Source organism: Mizuhopecten yessoensis, unplaced genomic scaffold, assembly GCF_002113885.1.
Source record: "Mizuhopecten yessoensis strain PY_sf001 unplaced genomic scaffold, ASM211388v2 scaffold10789, whole genome shotgun sequence".
Taxonomy (NCBI): domain Eukaryota; kingdom Metazoa; phylum Mollusca; class Bivalvia; order Pectinida; family Pectinidae; genus Mizuhopecten; species Mizuhopecten yessoensis.
The window spans coordinates 1-23646 of NW_018408722.1; the positions used below are offsets into that span (position 1 = coordinate 1).

Genomic DNA, 23646 nt, shown 5'->3' on the forward strand with positions numbered 1-23646 from the left:
ACCGCAGTGCCTACAACAACAACTGTTCCGACTACCACGTCCACTCCTACGTCGACAACGACCTTGCCAACAACGACCACCATGCCCACATATACGGAATCAACGACACAAGTGGAAACGACATCTACAGTTACAACTAGTACAGCAACAACTGTTCCGACAACCACGTCCACTACTACGTCGACAACGACCATACCAACAACGACCACAACTCCGTTTTCTACAGGATCAACGACGGCTACAACTAGCACAGCGACAGCTTCGACTACACTCATGACAACAACAGGTATGCCTGAAATACTAAGAATTCTTAGTTATCGATCGAGAATTTTCTTGCAAAACAAGACTTTGATATAACGTGGTTTCTTTGTGAAAATGGTCGATTGACATGTAACAAGTCCATGTGGTATTATTTGAATACATATTTTGAGAGATACAAAATGAATGTTGGGCCTGCAATATTTATTACAAATTGCTATCATCGGCATCAAATACCTGCCTTATTTATGCAAAACAGTCAGACAATCTGACGTAAGTAAAAGATCAGGAACGCTAATGAAGTTGTTGTTTTTCTTACAACGAAATTCCTTGATAATATCAATGTTAATTGATATTTTATTAAGTAATGCATTTCTGTACCTTCCACGCGTAACCAATAAGAAGCAAACCTGAATGTTCCGAAGTTAAAATCATACTTGTTTTCATAGATTTTTGATGAAGTAATCTATCCAAACATTAAATAATCATTGTAATCATGTATCGGCAGTGACAAAACAGAGAAAAGGTATTCTTGATCAATGGATACATGTCATTTCCTTATTTCGTGCCGTTATTCTTAGCTTCAACTATGGAGTATGACTATATATAATGAACAGATTTAATCATTAACTATTGCAAACTGTAATCCGTTAAAGTATTTTGATTACTTTTCATCAAACAAATATGTGCATTATTTCTGAGAGAGGTAATATGATGGCATTATATGAAAGAAATAAACATTTAAAATAACATTTTGTGATATTTTCATATTTCGAAAAGAATAACCAATTACAGACGTTCAACAAACATAATTGAAATAACTTTACTGTAGAAATTGCTCGTATCTATGTAATATCATATCAAGTGAAATTAATCCTAAAAAATGATTTTATCTATTAAATCTTACATCCCAAATTCACTGTAAAATCAGCTTCTAAGTAACTGCTAAAACATGTTTTATGATATAATCAACAATCGCCTATAACAATGGATATTATGAATGAGTTATAAGACTTTAAACGTATATTCTAACTCAAAGGTAATCGAAGGCCTTATTCCTTATTAATATGACTGCATATATTTTCACCAACAGAAATCCTACCGACAACGACGACTTCTACTCAGACGACGCCGACAACTTCATCGACCACGACTTCAACGTCTTCAACGCCCACATCGACGACATCCACGACAACAGTTCCTACCACAACAACATCCGCAACGCCCACACCGACAACTTCAGGTACCACTCTTCCTCCAACAATCAGTTTCACATCGCCCTTGTCTACCTCGATTAAATCGTCTACAGCATCCCCTACTCCAACAACTACGTTGAGTAAGATAACAACTATGTTAACTACACCGACGTTGACAACATCAGTTATCACTGAATTAACAACAACAACAACATTAACAACACCGACAACATCTGTAACTACAATACCTCATACAACAACATCAACTTCACATCCTCCAACTACAACTACTACACCAACTCCGACAACATCAATAATCACTACACCAGAAACAACCACATCAACTACACCTACCCCGACAACATCTGTAACTACAATACCTCATACAACAACATTAACTTCACCTCCTCCAACTACAACTACTACACCAACTCCGACAACATCAATTATCACTACACCAGAAACAACAACATCAACAACACCTACCCCGACAGCATCTGTAACTACAATACCTCCTACAACAACATCAACTTCACCTCCTCCAACTACAACAACTACACCAACTCCGACATCATCAATTATTACCACACCAGAAGCAACAACATCAGCCACAGCTACCCCGACAACATCTGTAACTACAATTCCTCCTACAACAACATCAACTTCCCCTCCTCCAACTACAACAACTACACCAACTCCGACATCATCAATTATTACCCCACCAGAAGCAACAACATCAACCACAGCTACCCCGACAACATCTGTAACTACAATACCTTCTACAACAACATCAACTTCACCTCCTCCAACGACAACAACTACACCAACTCCGACAACATCAATTATTACCACACCAGAAGCAACCACATCAACAACAGCTACCCCGACAACATCTGTAACTACAATACCTCCTACAACAACATCAACTACACCTCGTGCAACTACAACTACTACACCAACCCCGACAACATCAATTATTACTACACCAGAAGCAACAACATCCACCACAGCTACCCCGACAACATCTGCAACTACAATACCTTCTACAACAACATCAACTACCCCTCTCCAAACTCCAACAACTACACCAACTCCGCCAACATCAATTATTACCACACCAGAATCAACCACATCAACAACAGCTCCCCCGACAACATCTGTAACTTCAATACCTCCTACAACTACATCAACTACACCTCTCCAAACTACAACAACTACACCAACTCCGACAACATCAATTATCACTTCACAAGAAACAACAACATCAACAACACCTACCCCGACAACATCTGTAACTACAATCCCTCCTACAACAACATCAACTACCCCTCCTCCAACTACAACAACTACCCCAACTCCGACAACATCAATTATCACTTCACCAGAAACAACCACATCAACAACACCTCCCCCGACAACATCTGTAACAACAATTCCGCCTACAACAACATCAACTACACCTCATCCAATTACAACTACTACACCAACTCCAACAACATCAATTATCACTACACCAGAAACAACCACATCAACTACACACTACAACTACTACACCAACTCCGACAACTTCAATTATCACTACACCAGAAACAACCACATCAGCAACACCTACCCCGACAACATCTGTCACTTCAATACCTCCTCCAACAACATCAACTACACCTCCTCCAACTACAACAACTACACCAACTCCGACATCATCAATTATCACTTCACCAGAAGCAACAACATCAACCACAGCTCCCCCGACAACATCTGTAACTACAATACCTCCTACAACAACATCAACCTCAAGCTACCCCGACAACATCTGTAACTACAATACTTTGTAACTACAATACCTCCTACATCAACATCAACTACTTATTACCACACCAGAAGCAACAACATCAACCACAGCTCCCCCGACAACATCTGTAACTACAATACCCCCTACAACGGCATCAACTACACCTCCCCCAACTACAACAACTACACCAACTCCGACATCATCAATTATCACTTCACCAGAAGCAACAACATCAACCACAGCTTCGCCGACAACATTTGTAACTACAATACCTCCTACAACAACATCAACTACATCTCCTCCAACTACAACAACTACACCAACTCCGTCAACATCAATTATTACTACACCAGAAGCAACAACATCAACCACAGCTTCGCCGACAACATTTGTAACTACAATACCTCCTACAACAACATCACTACATCTCCTCCAACTACAACAACTACACCAACTCCGTCAACATCAATTATTACTACACCAGAAGCAACAACATCAACCACAGCTACGCCGACAACATTTGTAACTACACTACACCTCTCCAAACTACAACAACTACACAAACTCCGACAACATCAATTATCACTTCACCAGAAGCAACAACACCAACCACAGCTACGCCGACAACATTTGTAACTACAATACCTCCTACAACAACATCAACTACACCTCCTCCAACTACAACAACTACACCAACTCCGTCAACATCAATTATTACTACACCAGAAGCAACAACATCAACCACAGCTTCGCCGACAACATTTGTAACTACAATACCTCCTACAACAACATCAACTACACCCCCTCCAACTACCACCAACTCCGACAACATCAATTATCACTACCCCAGAAACAACCACATCAACCACCCCTACCCCGACAACATCTGTAACTACAATCCCTCCTCTACACCAACTCCGACAACATCAATTATCACTTCACCAGAAGCAACAACATCAACCACAGCTACGCCGACAACATTTGTAACTACAATACCTCCTACATCAACATCAACTACACCTCCTCCAAGTACAACTACTACACCAACTCCGACAACATCAATTATCACTACACCAGAAACAACCACATCAACAACACCTACCCCGACAACATCTGTAACTACAATTCCGCCTACAACAACATCAACAACACCTCCTCCAATTACATCTACTACACCAACTCAGACAACATCAATTATCACTTCACCAGAAACAACCATATTAACTACACCTACCCCGACAACATCTGTAACTACAATACCTCCTACAACAACATCAACTACACCTCGTGCAACTACAACTACTACACCAACTCCGACAACATCAATTATCACTACACCAGAAACAACCACATCAACAAGACCTACCCCGACAACATCTGTAACTACAATTTCGCCTACAACAACATCAACTACATCTCCTCCAACTACAACTACTACACCAACTCCGACAACATCAATTATCACTACACCAGAAACAACCACATCAACAAGACCTACCCCGACAACATCTATAACTACAATTTCGCCTACAACAACATCAACTACACCTCCTCCAACTACAACAACTACACCAACTCCGACAACATCAATTGAAAATACACCTGAGAAAACAACATCAACAACACCTACCCCGACAACAACTGTAACTACACTACCTCATACAACAACAACAGCTACACCCCCTCCAAATACAACAACTACATCAACTCAGACAACATCAATTATCACTCCACTAGAAACAACCACATCAACAACACCTACTCCGACAACATCTGTAACTACAATTCCGCCTACAACAACATCAACTACACCTCATCCAATTACAACTACTACACCAACTCCAACAACATCAATTATCACTACACCAGAAACAACCACATCAACCACACCTACCCCGACAACATCTGTAACTACAATACCTCCTACAACAACATCAACTACATCTCCCCAAACTACAACAACAACACCTACTCCGACAACATCAATTGAAACTACACCTGAAAAAACAACATCAACTACACCTACCCCGACAACATCTGTAACTACAATACCTCCTACAACAACGTCAACTACACCTCCTCCAACAACATCAACTACACCAACTCAGTCAACATCAATTATCACTACACCAGAAACAACCACATCAACTACACCTACCCCGACAACATCTGTAACTACAATACCTCCTACAACTGCATCAACTACACCTCCTCCAACTACAACAACTACACCAACTCCGACAACATCAATTATCACTACACAAGAAACAACCACATCAACCACACCTACCCCGACAGCATCTGTAACTACAATACCTCCTACAACCACATCAACTACACCTCCTCCAAGTTCAAGTACTACACCAACTCCGAAAACATCAATTATCACTACAACAGAGACAACCACATCAACCACACCTACGCCGACAACATCTGTAACTACAATACCTCCTACAACAACATCAACTACACCTCCTCCAACTACAACAACTACACCAACTCCGACAACATCAATTATCACTACACCAGAAACAACCACATCAACAACACCTACTCCGACAACATCAGTAACTACAATACCTCCTACAACAACATCAACTACACCTCCCCAAACTACACCAACAACACCAACTCCGACAACATCAATTATCACTACACCAGAAACAACCACATCAACAACACCTACCCCGACAACATCTGTAACTACAATACCTCCTACAACAACATCAACTACACCCCCTCCAACTACAACAACTATACCAACTCCAACAACATCAATTAAAACAACACCTGAAAAAACAACATCAACAATACTTACCCCGACAACATATGTAACTACAATTCCTCCTACAACTGCATCAACTACACCTCCTTCAACTACAACAACTACACCAACTCCGACAACATCAATTATCACTACACAAGAAACAACCACATCAACTACACGTACCCCGACAACATCTGTAACTACAATACCTCCTACAACCACATCAACTACACCTCCTCCAAGTACAAGTACTACACCAACTCCGAAAACATCTATTATCACTACACCAGAGACAACCACATCAACCACACCTACGCCGACAACATCTGTAACTACAATACCTCCTACAACAACATCAACTACACCTCCTCCAACAACAACTTCTACACCAACTCCGACAACATCAATTATCACTCCACCAGAAACAACCACATCAAACACACCTACCCCGACAACATTTGTAACTACAATACCTCCTACAACAACATCAACTACACCTCCTCCAACTACAACTTCTACACCAACTCCGACAACATCAATTATCACTCCACCAGAAACAACCACATCAACGACACCTACCCCGACAACATCTGTAACTACAATTCCTCCTACAACAACATCAACTACACCTCCTCCAACTACAACAACTATACCGACTCCGACAACATCAATTATCACTACAGAAGAAACAACCACATCAACGACACCTACCCCGACAATATCTGTAACTACAATACCTCCTACAACAACATCAACTACACCTCCAACTACAACAACTATACCAACTCCGACAACATCAAGTATCACTACACCAGAGACAACCACATCAACAATACCTACCCCGACAACATCTGTAACTACAATTCCTCCTACATCAACATCAACCACACCTCCCCAAACTACACCAACTACACCAACTCCGACAACATCAATTGAAACTACACCAGAAACAACCACATCAACAACACCTACCCCGACAACATCTGTAACTACAATTCCGCCAACAACAACATCAACTACACCTCGTCCAACTACAACTACTACACCAACTCCGACAACATCAATTAAAACTACACCTGAAACAACCACTTCTACAAAACCTAACTCGACAACATCTGTAACTACAATACCTCCTACAACAACATCAACTACACCTCCCCAAACTACAACAACTAAACCAACTCCGATAACATCAATTATCACTACACCAGAAAGAACCACATCAACCACACCTAACCCGACAACATCTGTCACTTCAATACCTCCTACAACAACATCAACTACACCTCCTCCAACTACAACAACTGGACCAACTCCGACAACATCGATTATCACTACACCAGAAACAACCACATCAACAACACCTACCCCGACAACATCTGTCACTTCAATACCTCCTCCAACAACATCAACTACACCTCCTCCAACTACTTCTACTACACCAACTCCGACAACATCAATTATCACTACCCCAGAAACAACAACATCAACTACACCTACCCCGACAACATCTGTAACTACAATACCTCCTACAACAACATCAACTACACCCCCTCCAACTACATCAACTACACCAACTCAGACAACATCAATTACCATTACACCAGAAACAACCACATCAAACACACCTACCCCGACTACATCTTTAACTACAATACCTCCTACAACAACATCAACCTCACCTCCTCCAACTACAACTACTACACCAACTCCGACAACTTCAATTATCACTACACCAGAAACAACCACATCAACAAGACCTACCCCGACAACATCTGTAACTACACTACCTCCTACAACAACATCAACTACACCTCCAACTACAACTACTACACCAAATCCGACAACATCAATTGAAACTACACCAGAAACAACCATATCAACAACACCTACGCTAACAACATCTGTAACTACAATACCTCCTACAACAACATCAACTAAACCTCCTCCAACTACAACTACTACACCAACCCCGACAACATCTGTAACTACACTACCTCCTACAACAACATCAACTACCCCTCCTCCAACTCCAACTACTACACCAACTCCGACAACTTCAATTATCACTACACCAGAAACAACCACATCAACAAGACCTAGCCCGACAACATCTGTAACTACACTACCTCCTACAACAACATCAACTACACCTCCTCCAACTACAACTACTTCACCAAATCCGACAACATCAATTATCACTACATCAGAAACAAGCACATCAACTACACCTACGCTAACAACATCTGTAACTACAATACCTCCTACAACAACATCAACTACACCTCCTCCAACTACAACAACTACACCAACTCCGACAACATCAACTATCACTACACCAGAAAGAAGCACATCAACAACACCAACCCCGACAACATCTGTAACCACAGTACCTTCTACAACAACATTAACTACACCTCCTCCAACTACAACAACTACACCAACTCCGACAACATCAATTATCACTACACCAGAAACAACCACATCAGCAACACCTACCCTGACAACATCTGTAACTACAATACCTCATACAACAACATCAACTACACCTCCTCCAACTACAACTTCTACACCAACTCTGACAACATCAATTGAAACTACACCAGAAACAACCACATCAACCACACCTAACCCGACAACATCTGTAACTACAATATCTCCTACAACAACATCAACTACACCTCCCCCAACTACAACAGCTACAACTCATCGACATATCACATCTGCAACCTCTCCCCCAACTTCAACAACTACACAAGCACCTACTCCAACTACATCGACAACGTCAACCACAACAGAGTCAACAACGACTTCCACGATGACTATTTCGACTACAACGTCCGCCACGCCCACACCGACGACATCAGTCACCACTACAACAACACCAACTTCCATTGCTAGTCCTACAACAGGTGTGTTGAGACAATGTGTTTCAACTAATGTGTAGGATATATATATATCGGAAACAGACACGTCTGTCTTCTTAACGCTGCTCTGTAAGGAGTAAAACCTAATATTTGTTTGGATCTCGTTTACCTTTAGCTGTTTTCATACTTATGAAATATTTTGTTTGGTTGCAAAAATTAACTGAAACTTAATTTTTATAAGTGATTTTAATTGCTTTTATCACTTAGTTTTTTGTTTTCGAAAACATACTGTCTCGCGATATATGACACAAGCTTGTGATACGTACTTTTCATGAAATATATGTAACTTCAAGTACAAAACATTTCGTTGTATTACTGCTGCATTAACTCTGATATACCAGTTTACTTCAATTGACTTAATATACATACATTGCAGAATGTTTACACAGATTCGTGGAAAAATATTCTCACGATATTGTTGCTAAATCCAAAGACGGGGTAGGAAATGGACTAAGTGAGGCATTTTTACCGTTTGCTGGACGTTCGCTACCAACAATACTGTATACATTGAAGGCTGTCAACGATGATGTGCGATTCTTCCGGTTTGTGGGACGGGTTTCAAACTTGAAGCTAGTCCGCGTATTTGTCATCGATAATTATAAAAGGAGCGTCAGTCCAATCAATCCAATTGAGGTAACATTTAAATTTAAAACGTAGATATTTTAAATTAAAAGTGAAGAATCAGTAAGCCGCAGTGGACTTATTCATAACACTATTTATCACATAACTGACCCATTTTAATATGTCGTATGGTCATGGTGTTTCACATGTGTAATTAAACCTAAAGGTGCTGCGATTGGTCAAAACCACAAGGAACATATTTCAACGCCGCTACAGATACTACGTGTATTTACTTTACCACGTGATACATTAACTGTTATTACAAAATAATTTGATTTTTTTTTATATTCATTGCATTTAAAACTAGTCCTTTGCATTGCGCGGAACGACAATACTATGATCGGAGTTATTTTGTTTTAACTATAAAGAGCTAGCTGAGAACACATAATTGGGTTTGAAGTTTCAAAATATGAATGTTAAGTGATAAAAAAGAAACTTACATGAGTGTCCATGTCATAATAATTTTTCCATTACTGAACATTCATAAATGTTACCAGTTTAGTTACACCAACATGATATCAATTGAAACGAACGTGAAATTCTTATTTTTTTATTGTTATTACGCTACAAATAATCAGAAGTCATGTCGTCACCGTCTAAAACTTACACAAGATCAGCAGATATGGAGTATGTAGGAAGTGAGTTTATAGCGTAATAAACAATATGCTTTAAACTGAAATATAAAAGAAACAAATATTAATGCAATTTGCTGTTTTTAAATAGATTGATGTTACTGGAGGGTTCCGGAAAAGAATAGAGGTAAAATTACTTGGCACACGAGGTGTGGCATTAAAGGTCGTATTGGTACCAGCATCGTATGGCCAACCTTCTCTTGATAGTGTCCAATTGGAAGTTTGCTATGAGACAGGTAAACCTTTAACGTAAAATATATACCCGTCGATCAGTAATTAACATGTATGTCTGACTTATTGGCAATGTTTTGTATCTGGTGTATGGTTGTTTCGTCGTATTTTCATGGGCATGGATTTAAAAATACTAATATCTTTAAGAGCTTTGTGTTAGACGTGCATTTGTTTGATTAAAAATTTGAGTGTATTCCATTCAATAATGTTATCAATTTGATATTTTACAGAGTTTCCTTTGTTTATCAGCCAATGGATATTGAACCTCCTCCCCAAATTGATGATGGATTACCTGCCCAACTATTCGCCTTACCCGTCATATTAAACCTAACCTTTTCCTTTTTATTAATGTTTACATATTATTGTGTGTCTAAAAGTTGTGATAATTTCACTGGATGTTTAATTTTTTAACTGCAAATTACATTGAATTATTTTTCATACAAGTTGTACATATGTATATCTTCCCATATATATATGCAAAGGAAATACAAAACAAATCCTCGCAAAACCGAATAGGCACTTATGTTTGGGACGATATACAATAAAAACAGGCAATTGCTAGCGTCAGCATTTTAATGCGAAACATTGAATAAAACTAATGATGAGGGCTCTTGATATCATATAGTATATGAAACATGTTGCTGAACCGAATCCTTATTTCTTTTGACAGCTTCTACAACAACAGTTAAAACAACTTTGGGTATGTCAATTCTTTTTAAGTCAGTCTTCGATTATATCAGATAATATGCTTATAATATTATTTCACTATTATTTCATCAATATTATATATCATTATTAATTTGTAATTCCCCTGTATATCATAACATTACGATAACTTCAATATACACGTTTGTTGTCATTTTATCATAATTATATTCACTCCATATTTATTGTATGTATTTCATTTTTCCACATTTACAACTACAGCCAGCACTACCACTACTCAAAAGACTTGCACACATACTAACAGCATGGAAGATCCGATCAATACACCGCAAATTATAAGCGATTCATCCGCATTCGTACTATCGACTAACGATATTGCTCAATTGGGTTCTCAAAACGGGTTACCTGTGAGCGAGAGCCCGTTCGTCATTTCCGTCACTTTCGAAAATGCTGTCGTCGTTGACACATTTGAAGTTATTGATTTTGCCGGTACTAATATCGAACAAGTTGATGTACAGATAAAAGAAGGTGAAAATCTTACTCCGCCGATAAAGGTAATATTTCAACAATATATACAAAAAGTATATCAATTACACTGAATATTTAACCATTACCATGTAAGTTAAAGCATAAAAATATTGAGTACTTGTTCAATTCTACCTTTTTGATAAATCACGTTACCATACCAACAGTCTTTGTTATCATAGATCAAGAACGAGTGTTCTTACCTAAATACTAGTTAAGTATATATATGTATAAGGATCGATTGAGAGTAAACATATCCCGTGATGAACCTCTGAAGAGGTGAAAGGGCTAGGGAGCCGCTCATAATATATTTGTTCATGGCAAGATATATTGTTTTTATTTATAGGAAGGCAATGGACACTTTTCCTTAATCAGAAATGAAAAGGTTAAACAATTGAGAATCACATTTACTGCTACGGAGACTAATATGATGATTGTCAGATTCAAGATATTTGTATGTGCTGAAGGTATGTATCGACAATACCCATTGTTATGTACAGATGTACTGAATGCAATTCTGTTGACTTATCGCAACATTATTTAATCTTAATTTCTTCAGGACAAAATACATTTATTTTGAAACCGTAAAAGCATCGATAAAAACAGAACACATTTAGGTTCGACTCTTATGTAATGTTAGGGCCGATGTAGCTAGTATCATTATCAATATTTGAATCTGAACAGATTAGATTAATTAATATAAAGAACATGTCAGAAAACCGTAATTCGAACTTAGAATCGATAGAACTAGAGAGCATAAATTCTTCTTTGGCATATTACAATTCTTTTTTATGTTTCTCCTTTAAAACCATGTTTAATTTTTATAGAAGACATTGGATATTTTGGTGTTTGCTACATGATATGTTTTGTTGCTATTGATAAACTTCTATAGAATGCTCTTTATTAAAGTATTTTTAATTTATTTACGGCTTAAACACATCGCCATTCTTACATGACAGCTTCAGCTAAGAGTATTTCGAGTGTTGACGCAGTTCACAATATACATGCTTTACTCAATATTAATATGACACAATCCAATAACTCTCTTTTGTTTGTTAATCGTGTAATTAAGAGGTTTTACGCACATCCACTTCTGTTTCGATAGCAGTTTATACCAGTGTGGATGATCCACCGTTTTTGGTATCTAGCATCATCGATAAGTCCTAGCAGTTACTGTATGGTGCAATATATATTTCTCACATATTTAGTGTGATAACCTGTTGGAAGATACATGTAAAATGTTATGATTTATAGGTCGAAAATCATACCAATGTATGATTGCAAAAGTACATTTCTTAAGTCGTTTCCGGAGGCAATGATGTTAATATATATTGTTAGCCAATTGTGATTGATTTTCTTTTGTATCTCGGTTTGAACATTACCGCTGTCCTGATTGTGTCTTGATGACATGTAACAAATTTACAGATTGAATCTGAAGTTATCAATTTAACGGTTGTGACAACCCGTATATCAAATGTAAAGACTGTTATTTTTGTTTGATGCAATCAAATTTTGCAATTGAAAGGTACAACACAAGTTTCAAGTGAGGCAACAACCCAACCATCGTCTACTTCTGCTGTGTCAACCTCGAGTACCACGTCATCGTCATCGACTACTGTAGGGACAGGAGCAACAACAGCTGAAACAACCACCCAGTCAACGGCATCTCAGGGTAAATGCCCATAAACATAAAAATTCCATTCCTTATATCTTAAAAATAATTCTTAATCTATTCAATGTATGTAATCGTTCTCAAAATGCAGTTTTAAGAAATCCTAAGATTTTGATAGTATAACGGAGTTATTTGCTGTACAAATTACAGGGTCTACCACAACAGGAAACCCCACTGTCCCTCCGACTGAATCAACAGCTGCGTCTACGGAGTCAACACGTACTAGTGGTATGTTTCTTAACATTTTTGTGTGGTTGAAGTTTGAATATTAAAAGGTTATTACAACTAGTAAATGTTTATGTGTGACGTTTGGGTGAATAGTACGGTACGTATCATTTCACCTTAACCAGACACAATAACTAGTTACGCATACGTACACAAAACAAAGACGAATCGAATTGTCGGTATGATGCGTCATTTCGTACATGACTAACAATTCAGTGTACTTAACCTTATAGTGTGTTCGAATCGACTTCGAATATATAAAGCCAATTCGTACATATTTTACAACGTTGTGTTCTTAAGCCTCACTGGTCATTTATCTGATGAATGTGACAGTATACGTATCGTACTAGTGACCGAAACGTCACAAATAAACACTTTATGATTGTGATACATAACCATTCGTCAATTAGTGGTTTTGATTAAATTCTATTACAAAGGAGTTATTTGTATCTGTACTTATCCATCGCGTACTGCATGGTTCCTTGTTCAATGAGCAAATTATATGTGTATAGTGATTGTCTCTATTGAAACATAAAAAGATGCTACAGTCCGAAAACATCTACAGCATTTTAATAAAACGAGGAAAAGGGTAAGAAAATAATTATTTAGAGTGATTTGACTGAAACAAATCATAAAACATAGACCTGCCCTTCTCATATAACATAATCAGTTTATGTATAAAGTACTGATGAGTGTGTTTCATATAACAGATATACACCTATGTTCATGCTAGACTTCATACATTTGGTATAATTATTTAATGTAGTATTAATATACAAATAAAAACATACATGTTTTATAAGCTTGAACACATAACATATTTATTTATTTATAAGTTGTTGGTTTTCCAAAATGAGTGTTACAATTCACATCCATGTTTAACACTTTACAGAGAGTGTTGGTTCCAATCTGTTCGACAAACCGGTAGTTGTATGTTTCTACAAACCAAATTCTGCTATCACTTTTCATACAAGATACTGTGGTATTACTTACAATTACACAACGATAACTGGCAGTGAATGGTCCTAATATTGTGTATATGTGTTGACTTATGTTATTGTATTCTTCTATATATTTTACTCACTGCTGTTATCACAACTACCCGCGTTGTTTAGACAACTCTTTACACGGAAAATCCTGACTAACATTCAAACATTTCAACAAAAACTGAGAAAACAATATATTCCACTGATCGATCAACTCGTATCTTAGCACACCCAAATGTGTCACCGCCTTCAGATTCAGCCCATCGATCATCTTCATTTGCATAACATTTATTGATGTTTTGTTTAGAATTTTCATTTCTAAGTCTTGAAATAATTTTATTACTGTTTCAGTTGGAATGGGTCATATACGTTTATACATGTTCAATATTACAGTAGAACATGTGAACAAATGTCTTCAACTGCACAAGTTATGCTACATAAAATCAAATATGCTTCATCTTTAAGGTACTATGGCGAGTTTTCCGACCGAAAAACCTCCAACCTCTTTACATTCAACAAAGGGAACGGGAAACCGTTCTACTACTACTGCGTTCCAATCAACAACTTCTCTAATTACATCAACAGGAACTAGTTCCGCAACCCAAGGAACTGGTATATATCTACAATATTTTTGTTGACTTGTGTAAAGGATATTTCATATTTTCTGTATTTTCCGATTTCTATTTCTGTGAAAGTTTTAAAATAAATTTGAATATATCTGTCGAATAATTCATATTTAAGTAAAATGATGACGTTTCGTTTTGGAATAACGCTCCTTAGATTTATTTTTTTTTTTTACATTTTGTATGACAAGTTTTTTAATAAGCTCATTGCATCTGCATTGTTGATTAATTCGTCTTCAATTTATAGTACCGACAAAAACGAGTTTTGCATCAACAACTCTATCTGTGACAACACCCCCATCGGAAACTACGTCTACCGCGTTTACTACGAAGTTACCAACAACGACGACCTTTGTTACTCCTACTGCTTCAATCTCTTCCTCAGAAACTATGACGCTGACCACTTTGGTTTCCACTGCTTCACCACCAACTTCGACTACTCACAGCATAACAAATGGTATACAAAATGTACATTTTTTTTAGTACGTTCAAAGGATCCATGATGGCCGGTCAGTATGTGATACGTTCGTATTTTTCTGCTATCTCTACCAGTTTTATCTGGACATATCAGTCTGAAGTTAAGTGGTCGAGAGTCGAAGTTCTTTACGTACTCGTATTTCATTAAGACGGCTTAGGTTCGTTTATACAACCGAATGTGAAAAGGATTTAAGTAACCTGCCGACCACGTGGGGTTTCTGCGGGAAATCCGGTGTCCCCAACACGTTAAGACCCTCTGCGCACTTCCATTCGGGCAAACTAGCGAAATTGATATAACTTTACTAATTAAATTCATAATTATTGTAAACGAAATAAGCTTTGTATATAATCTGCAATTGTCCCTTTTTGGAGAATCTCAAAATGTCAGTAATATATTTTAGTGTTTGGAATAAGTAAGTGTGTCAACAATTTGAGTTTGAAGAATGAAAACATATATTACCCATTTGAAAGTACAAAATCAACCGCAACATGTAATGCAATGATGTCCTGCAAACAGAACAAAGGTATCGGTCTCAAATATATTTGCAAGACTATACACTTGTGTTTTTCTAAAGAATCAGAAAGCACGAGTTTTAATGCGCAGACGTATATATTCACTCGTGCGCTCGATTTTATAAAATGCGATATGGTCGGCTAAGATCAATCAGATTAACCAGAGAGACATGTTATTAAGCGTACTAAATCAAATCGAGAGACTTCTTTGTCATACTGTATAGCCTAACAAATCCAACAAAGAATGTACGATTAATCAAATTTTTTAATGTAAGATCGATAAATATAAGTTATAATGCCAAGCCTACTTAAGAGTAGCGGTAAATATTAGCTATTATGAGTTCTGACCGTACACAGAGGGCGAGTATATACACAACAACCTAAGTTATTATAAAATGCCATATGTATTCATACAATGATCAAGCTCAAGGCAGTAGCTACAATTTTTAATCCGTCAGGAACAATGGCCATAGTTTATCAACAGCAATTTTCTGATCTCCTTGAACAACAAAGTCCAGTCCATACTACTACCAACAGAAAGCTTTTAATTAATAAACAGTGTCGTCAACGATAAAGACAAAACAAATAAAAGCTGAAGTGGTAAGCTGTGTTTATCAGATTCGGATACTATTTTGTTAAATAATCATTAAGATATTACATCCGTAAAGCAGCCAGTATCTAACAACTGATTAACGTTTACCCAATGCTTCTCTTTATTCTGAAGCGCTTTCATTTCATAAATATATTGTTTATTGAATAATATCGCAGGATTCAGGACAATCGAACTTTACTTACTATTAAATACTCGCTTACTGATTGGTAATTTGCTGATAATGCACACATTAACCTTCAAACAGCGCGTATGAGTATATAATGGTCAAGTCTGCAAAGCAAGTAATTTACTCACCCCCATGAAGTATTGAAACTTTCTGTTTCTAACACGTACGCCAGTGAAGTTCCGTCACCTTCTCAAAAAGTATAACTGATATCGACACTTCCTACTGTAAAACGATAATATATAAATCACTTCCCGTTTATCGATGCGCTATGCAACATGGTCGCCGCGGCCTCTGAAAATCAAAAATTTGAAATTACCCGGTTTTCGCCAAAATTCTGTATGTACGTGTATGATGGTTCTGTGGCAACACTGCTGCGCTATTATCGCACAGTTTCCTATCGTGGGCAAGTAGAACATTCACCGTGCAGACATCGTGCGCATACGGCACATCGTGTAATGATGTGCTATTCTATTACTGTAACTCTTACAAACATTGTCAGCGGAATATTTCTGACGATCTATCTTTCAAATTGCAGTATCGACAACGGCAGGCACCTCAGGAACAACTGTTAGTCAGACAACATCAGTTGCAGAAACCACGTCTGCTGCTACCACAGCATCAAAGGCACCAACAACGACGACCGCTCCAGCATCTGCAACAACAAAGCCCTACCAGGAAACAACGACACAGACAACTGTGTCTTCTGCTGGTACAACAGCGCCTTCGACTTCCGCCAGCACAGAAGGTGCGTTTGATTTGCAATCTCTGTTAAGGGTGAATCTCTATATAATATCACTTTGAAACAATTGATCTATCGATCAAACGGCAGTTTGTTTTCTTACACTTCTTCCCACATTTGAAAACAAATTGAATAAGTAGAAAAAGTTAAAGGCACTAAAAGCTATGCCCTACCTTTTATGTACTCATTGTACACTTTAAAGTATATAAGGCACAATCTGACGTAAGTAAAAGATCAGGAACGCTAATGAAGTTGTTGTTTTTCTTACAACGAAATTCCTTGATACTATCAATGTTAATTGATATTTCATTAAGTAATGCATTTCTGTACCTTTCACGCGTAACCAATAAGAAGCAAACCTGAATGTTCCGAAGTTAAAATCATACTTGTTTTCATAGATTTTTGATGAAGTAATCTATCCAAACATTAAATAATCATTGTAATCATGTATCTGCAGTGACAAATAAGAGAAAAGGTATTCATGATCAATGGATAAATGTCATTTCCTTAAATCGTGCCGTTATTCTTAGCTTCAACTATGAAGTATGACTATGAATAATAAACAGATTTAATCATTAACTATTGCAAACTGTGATCCGTTAAAGTATTTTGCTTACTTTTCGGCAAACAAACATGTGCATCATTTCTGAGAGAGGTAATATGATGGCATTATATGAAAAAAAATAACATTTTGTGATATTTTCATAGTTTGAAAAGAATAACCAATTACAGACATTCAACAAACATAATTGAAATAACTTTACTGTAGAAATTGCCCGTATCTATGTTATTTTATATCAAGTGAAATTAATTCTAAAAAATGCTCCTATCTATTAAATCTTACATCCCAAATTCACTGTAAAATCAGCTCCTAAGTAACTGTTAAAACATGTTTTATGATATAATCAACAAACGCTTATAACAATGGATATTATGAATGAGTTATAAGACTTTAAACGCATATTCTTACTCAAAGGTATTCGATTGCCTCATTCCTTATTAATAAGACTGCATATATTGCAGCAACAGAAAATCGATCATCTGGCAGTAAGGTTCTTCCACTTCTTCCAACATTTTTAAACAAATTGAATTAGTAGAAAGATTTAAAGGCACTGATAGCTATGCGCTACCTTTTATGTACTCATTGTACACTTTTAAGTATAAAAGGCACTTTAAGTAGATGATCATAATGTTACATGTCTCATTGACTTTTCTGAATCTGCACCTTTTGGCAAGACTGCATTTTGCTGCACAAAGGAATGCCACTAAATTACAAAATTGCATACGGTACTGAAATATCATATACTAACATATAATACAATAAACATGTGCCAAAGCTATTAACACAATATCAAAACCAAATTACTGATATGGGGTACATCACTTCAAAATGGACATTCAAGATACATAATTTACCTTTTCGTTATTAACAATTACTTATTTCAGATTTTAATACTTCAACTTGCCTGATTGTTTTTTGATAACATTGACACAATGTCTGCCTCTTTAAGTTGGTATTAGGCAACCAGTTTTTATGACATAGATATTGTTCGTTTATGTGTCTGATAAAATCAATGTTGAAAATGAAAGGTTCAACAACACAAGTTTCAAGTGAGACAACGACCCAACCATCGTCTACATCAGCTGTTTCAATCTCAAATGGCACGTCGTCTTCGTCGACTACTGTTGGTACAGGAGCAACAACAGCTAAAACGACCATCCTGTCAACGCCATCTCAGGGTAAATTCCCGTCAAAACCAAAAGAGTTGATACTTTGCTAAGGAGATTTCGAATTATCCCTCTTGTTATCTTTTAAAATAACTCATATCCTTTTCTTTGTGTGAAATCGAACTCACAAAATAAAATGTACGAACCCTTAAAATTACCATATTTTAACGTAGTTTTTGGCTGATCATTTTACAGGCTCTACCACAACAGAAAAGCCAACTTTCCCGACGCCTCTTTCTGTAACGACTTCAACTGAGTCAACAGCTACTTCTACGGGGTCTACACGTTCTAGTGGTATGGATTAAATACTATTACATCTGAGTTGTATCTACTTGTATTATCCATAACATACGGCATGTTTTAATATTAAAAGTGCACATGAAACATTGTTGTTGATTGTCTCAATTGAGATATCAAAAGGTACAACAGTTTAACACCATTGCAGCAAAACAAACAGGGAAGGGGATAGGAACAAAAAAGATGTAAAGTTATCTGACTAAAATAACAGTCATAAAAGGTGGACACCTATCAATATTTTAGACTTCATTGGTTTGTCATAAGCAGCATACGTCTATTGTTATAGTATGACCTAATGCAACGTTTAAGTGCAATAACAAAATATTTGTTATGTCAGACATGGACATAACATATTGATATATATGGAGTTAGTTTTCCCAAATGAATGATGCCATTCACATTCATATTAAACAATGTACAGAATGCATCAGTTCCGATCTGTTTGACGATTCGACAATCAAAATATCTTACAAACCAATTCAACTTTCCCTTTTAATGCAAGTCACCGTGTTCTTCTAACAACTTACACGGAGATAAAATGGTAGTGAATGGCCCTAATATTGTGAATACATGTGACTTAATATAAGCATTTTATGTCTGAACAAACAACCGTCAGCACAACTACTTGCATTGTAAAGACAATCCTTTACGGGACAAATCCTGACTAACAGAGAGCCAATTCAACAAATACTGAGACAACAACATATTAAGCCCATCAATCATCTTCATTTCCATTCCCTGCCACTAGAACTACGTTCCGAACAACATTAATACTTACCACATCATCTATTATCCAATCAAGTCGCACTACTGCGCTTAGCACTGCAGCACCAGTGCTAACAATGACTACCGGTAATAGCTACATAACAACACGTTGGTCGACACATTTTATCCCCAATATTAATCAAGGCTTTTCATCACATCAACTCCACTAATCAGAAGCAACAACAATTAATGTTTTCACATTACCTTTCACCCATCCTTCATCAACAAGTACACATTTAGGTATGCGTACATACGCACATCATCTAAGTCTTGCTATTATTTGTTGGCATAACATAATATCAATAGGAATGTGTTAAATTAGTTTCTATATGTTCAAATGGTGTCACACTGGAAGATGCAACAGTTCCATAAACAAAAGAATACGAAAAGACATAGAAAATTATACAAGTTATGTAACTTAAAATCAAATCTGCCTCACATTTAATGTTCTATGAAGAGCTTTTCGACTGAAACACCCCCCAACTTCTTTACATATATCAAAGGGAACGGGAAGCCATTATTCTTCTACTACATTACAATCAATTTCTTCTCCAATTACATCAACAGTAGTTACTATTGCATCCACAAAAACTGTTCCAATGTGGGAAAATTATCCACGAATGTCCCGGTCAATTTTTTTGATTCAGGTGAAAGTTAACAATGCTTTTTCATTGGATTATATCGCGGGATTCAGAATTAGCGAAATGAAATTACCAGTAAATAGGTTGATACCCATTTATCATTGGCGAATGATTAATACATATACCTTCAAAACAGCGGTTATAAGAATGTTGTGGTCAAACCAACCAATTTAGTGAATATTTCATCAAGACAAAGTCAGGCACGTTTTTGTTTTGTCCCATTTCCCCTATTTTCTCCAGTGAGTTTCCGTCACATTTCTCCAACTACCAGCTGCAATTGATCAAATCTTTACATCAGTATTCACACGTTGTAGATAATAGATAAATCACTTTCCGTTTTTCGATGCGCCATGCAACATGGTCGCCGCGGCCTCTGAATAATCAAAATGTCGATATTACCCGGTTTTCACCAAAGTTCTGTATGTACGTGTATGATCGTTCTGTGGCAACACTGCTACGCTAAAATCTGTGAGTCAGACAACATCAGTTGCAGAAACCACGTCTGCTGCTACCACAGCATCAAAGGCACCAACAACGACGACCGCTCCAGCATCTGCAACAACAAAGCCCTACCAGGAAACAACGACACAGACAACTGTGTCTTCTGCTGGTACAACAGCGCCTTCGACTTCCGCCAGCACAGAAGGTGCGTTTGATTTGCAATCTCTGTTAAGGGTGAATCTCAATATAATATCACTTTGAAACAATTGATCTATCGATCAAACGGCAGTATGTTTTCTTACACTTCTTCCCACATTTGAAAACAAATTGAATAAGTAGAAAGAGTTAAAGGCACTAAAAGCTATGCCCTACCTTTTATGTACTCATTGTACACTTTAAAGTATATAAGGCACTTTAAGTAGATAGTTCATAATGTTACATGTCTCATTGACTATTCTGAAGAACTTCTCGTTTCTGCAAGACTGTAATTTGCTACACAAAGGAATGCCATTAAATTACAAAATTGCATACGATACTGAAATATCATATACTAACATATAATACAATAAACATGTGCCAAAGCTTTTAACACAATATCAAAACCAAATTACTGATATGGGGTACATCACTTCAAAATGGACATTCAAGATACATAATTTACCTTTTCGTTATTAACAATTACTTATTTCAGATTTTAATACATCAACTTGCTTGATTGTTTTTTGATAACATTGACACAATTTCTGCCTCTTTAAGTTGGTATTAGGCAACAAGTTCTTATGACATAGATATTGTTCGTTTGTGTGTCTGATAAAATCAATGTTGAAAATGAAAGATGGACACCTGTCAATAGTTTAGACTCCATTCGTTTGTCATAAGCAGCATACGTCTATTGTTATAGTATGACCTAATGCAACGTTTAAGTGCAATAACAAAATATTTGTTATGTCAGACATGGACATAACATATTGATATATATAGAGTTAGTTTTCCCAAATGAATGATGCCATTCACATTCATATTAAACAATGTACAGAATGCATCAGTTCCGATCTGTTTGACGATCCGGCAATCAAAATATCTTCCAAACCATTTCAACTTTCCCTTTNCAATGACAACAAAACAACACGTGGGTCGACACATTTTATTCCCACTATTAATCAATGCTCTTTATCACAGCAACCCTACTGGTCAGAAGCAACAACTATTAATGTTTTCACATCATCTTCCACCCGTCTTTCATCAACAGGTACACATAAAGGTATGCGTACAGACGCACATTATCTAAGTCTTGCAATTATTTGTTGACATAACATAATATCAATAGGAATGTGTCAAATTAGTTTCTATAGGATTTATCAGTTCCATAAACAAAAGGATACGAAAAGTTACCGAAAATTATACAAGTTATGTAACTTAAAATCAAATCTGCCTCACCTTTAAGGTACTATGAAGAGCTTTCCGACTGAAACACCCCCAACTTTTTTACATATATCAAAGGGAACGGAAAGCCATTATTCTTCTACTGCATAACAATCAACTTCTTCTTTAATTATATCAACAGTAGTTACTACTTCACCCACAAAAACTGTTCCAATGTGGGAAAATTATCCACGAATGTCCCGGTTCTATTTTTGGCTATTGATGTGAAAGTTAACAATGCTTTTTCATTGGATTATATCGCGAGATTCAGAATTATGGAAAAGAAATAACCAGTAAATAGTTGATACTTATTTATCATCGGCGAATGATTAATACATATACCTTCAAAACAGCGGTCATAAGAATGTTGTGGTCAAACCAACCAATTTAGTGAATATTTCATCAAGACAAAGTCAGGAACGTTTCTGTTTTGTCCCATTTCCCCTGTTTTCTCCAGTGAATTTCCGTCACATTTCTCCAACTACCAGCTGCAATTGATCAAATCTTCACATCAGTATTCACACGTTGTAGATAATATATAGATTACTTCCCGTTTATCGATGCGCCATGAAACATGGTCGTCGCGGCCTCTGAATAATGAAAATGTCGATATTACCCGGTTTTCGCCAAAATTCTGTATGTACGTGTATGATGGTTCTGTGGCAACACTGCTACGCTAAAATCGCACAGTTTCCTATCGTGGGAAAGTAGAACATTCACCGTGCA

At 36.9% G+C, this 23646-nt stretch overlaps 2 protein-coding genes across 2 annotated transcripts in view; both read left to right on the plus strand.

Annotated features, from left to right (window-relative positions):
* The first annotated feature begins 81 nt into the window (after positions 1 to 81).
* On the plus strand, positions 82 to 1556 carry LOC110462412 (integumentary mucin C.1-like). Its single transcript, XM_021516359.1, has 3 exons — positions 82 to 286; positions 840 to 852; positions 1352 to 1556. Exons 1-3 carry the CDS (start codon positions 82 to 84, stop codon positions 1554 to 1556), a joined length of 423 nt encoding a protein of 140 aa, XP_021372034.1.
* LOC110462411 (mucin-2-like) overlaps positions 1508 to 23646 on the plus strand; it is a 115584-nt gene continuing 93445 nt past the window's right edge. Inside the window, exons 1-13 of the mRNA XM_021516358.1 lie at positions 1508 to 2024; positions 4166 to 8922; positions 9314 to 9570; positions 10282 to 10426; positions 11092 to 11121; positions 11349 to 11641; positions 11959 to 12079; positions 13138 to 13284; positions 13435 to 13512; positions 14961 to 15107; positions 15366 to 15575; positions 17423 to 17632; positions 19217 to 19366. Of these exons, the coding sequence (XP_021372033.1) occupies positions 1609 to 2024; positions 4166 to 8922; positions 9314 to 9570; positions 10282 to 10426; positions 11092 to 11121; positions 11349 to 11641; positions 11959 to 12079; positions 13138 to 13284; positions 13435 to 13512; positions 14961 to 15107; positions 15366 to 15575; positions 17423 to 17632; positions 19217 to 19366 (6961 nt within the window). The 5' untranslated portion in view covers positions 1508 to 1608. The remainder of the gene's footprint in view (positions 2025 to 4165; positions 8923 to 9313; positions 9571 to 10281; positions 10427 to 11091; positions 11122 to 11348; positions 11642 to 11958; positions 12080 to 13137; positions 13285 to 13434; positions 13513 to 14960; positions 15108 to 15365; positions 15576 to 17422; positions 17633 to 19216; positions 19367 to 23646) is intronic.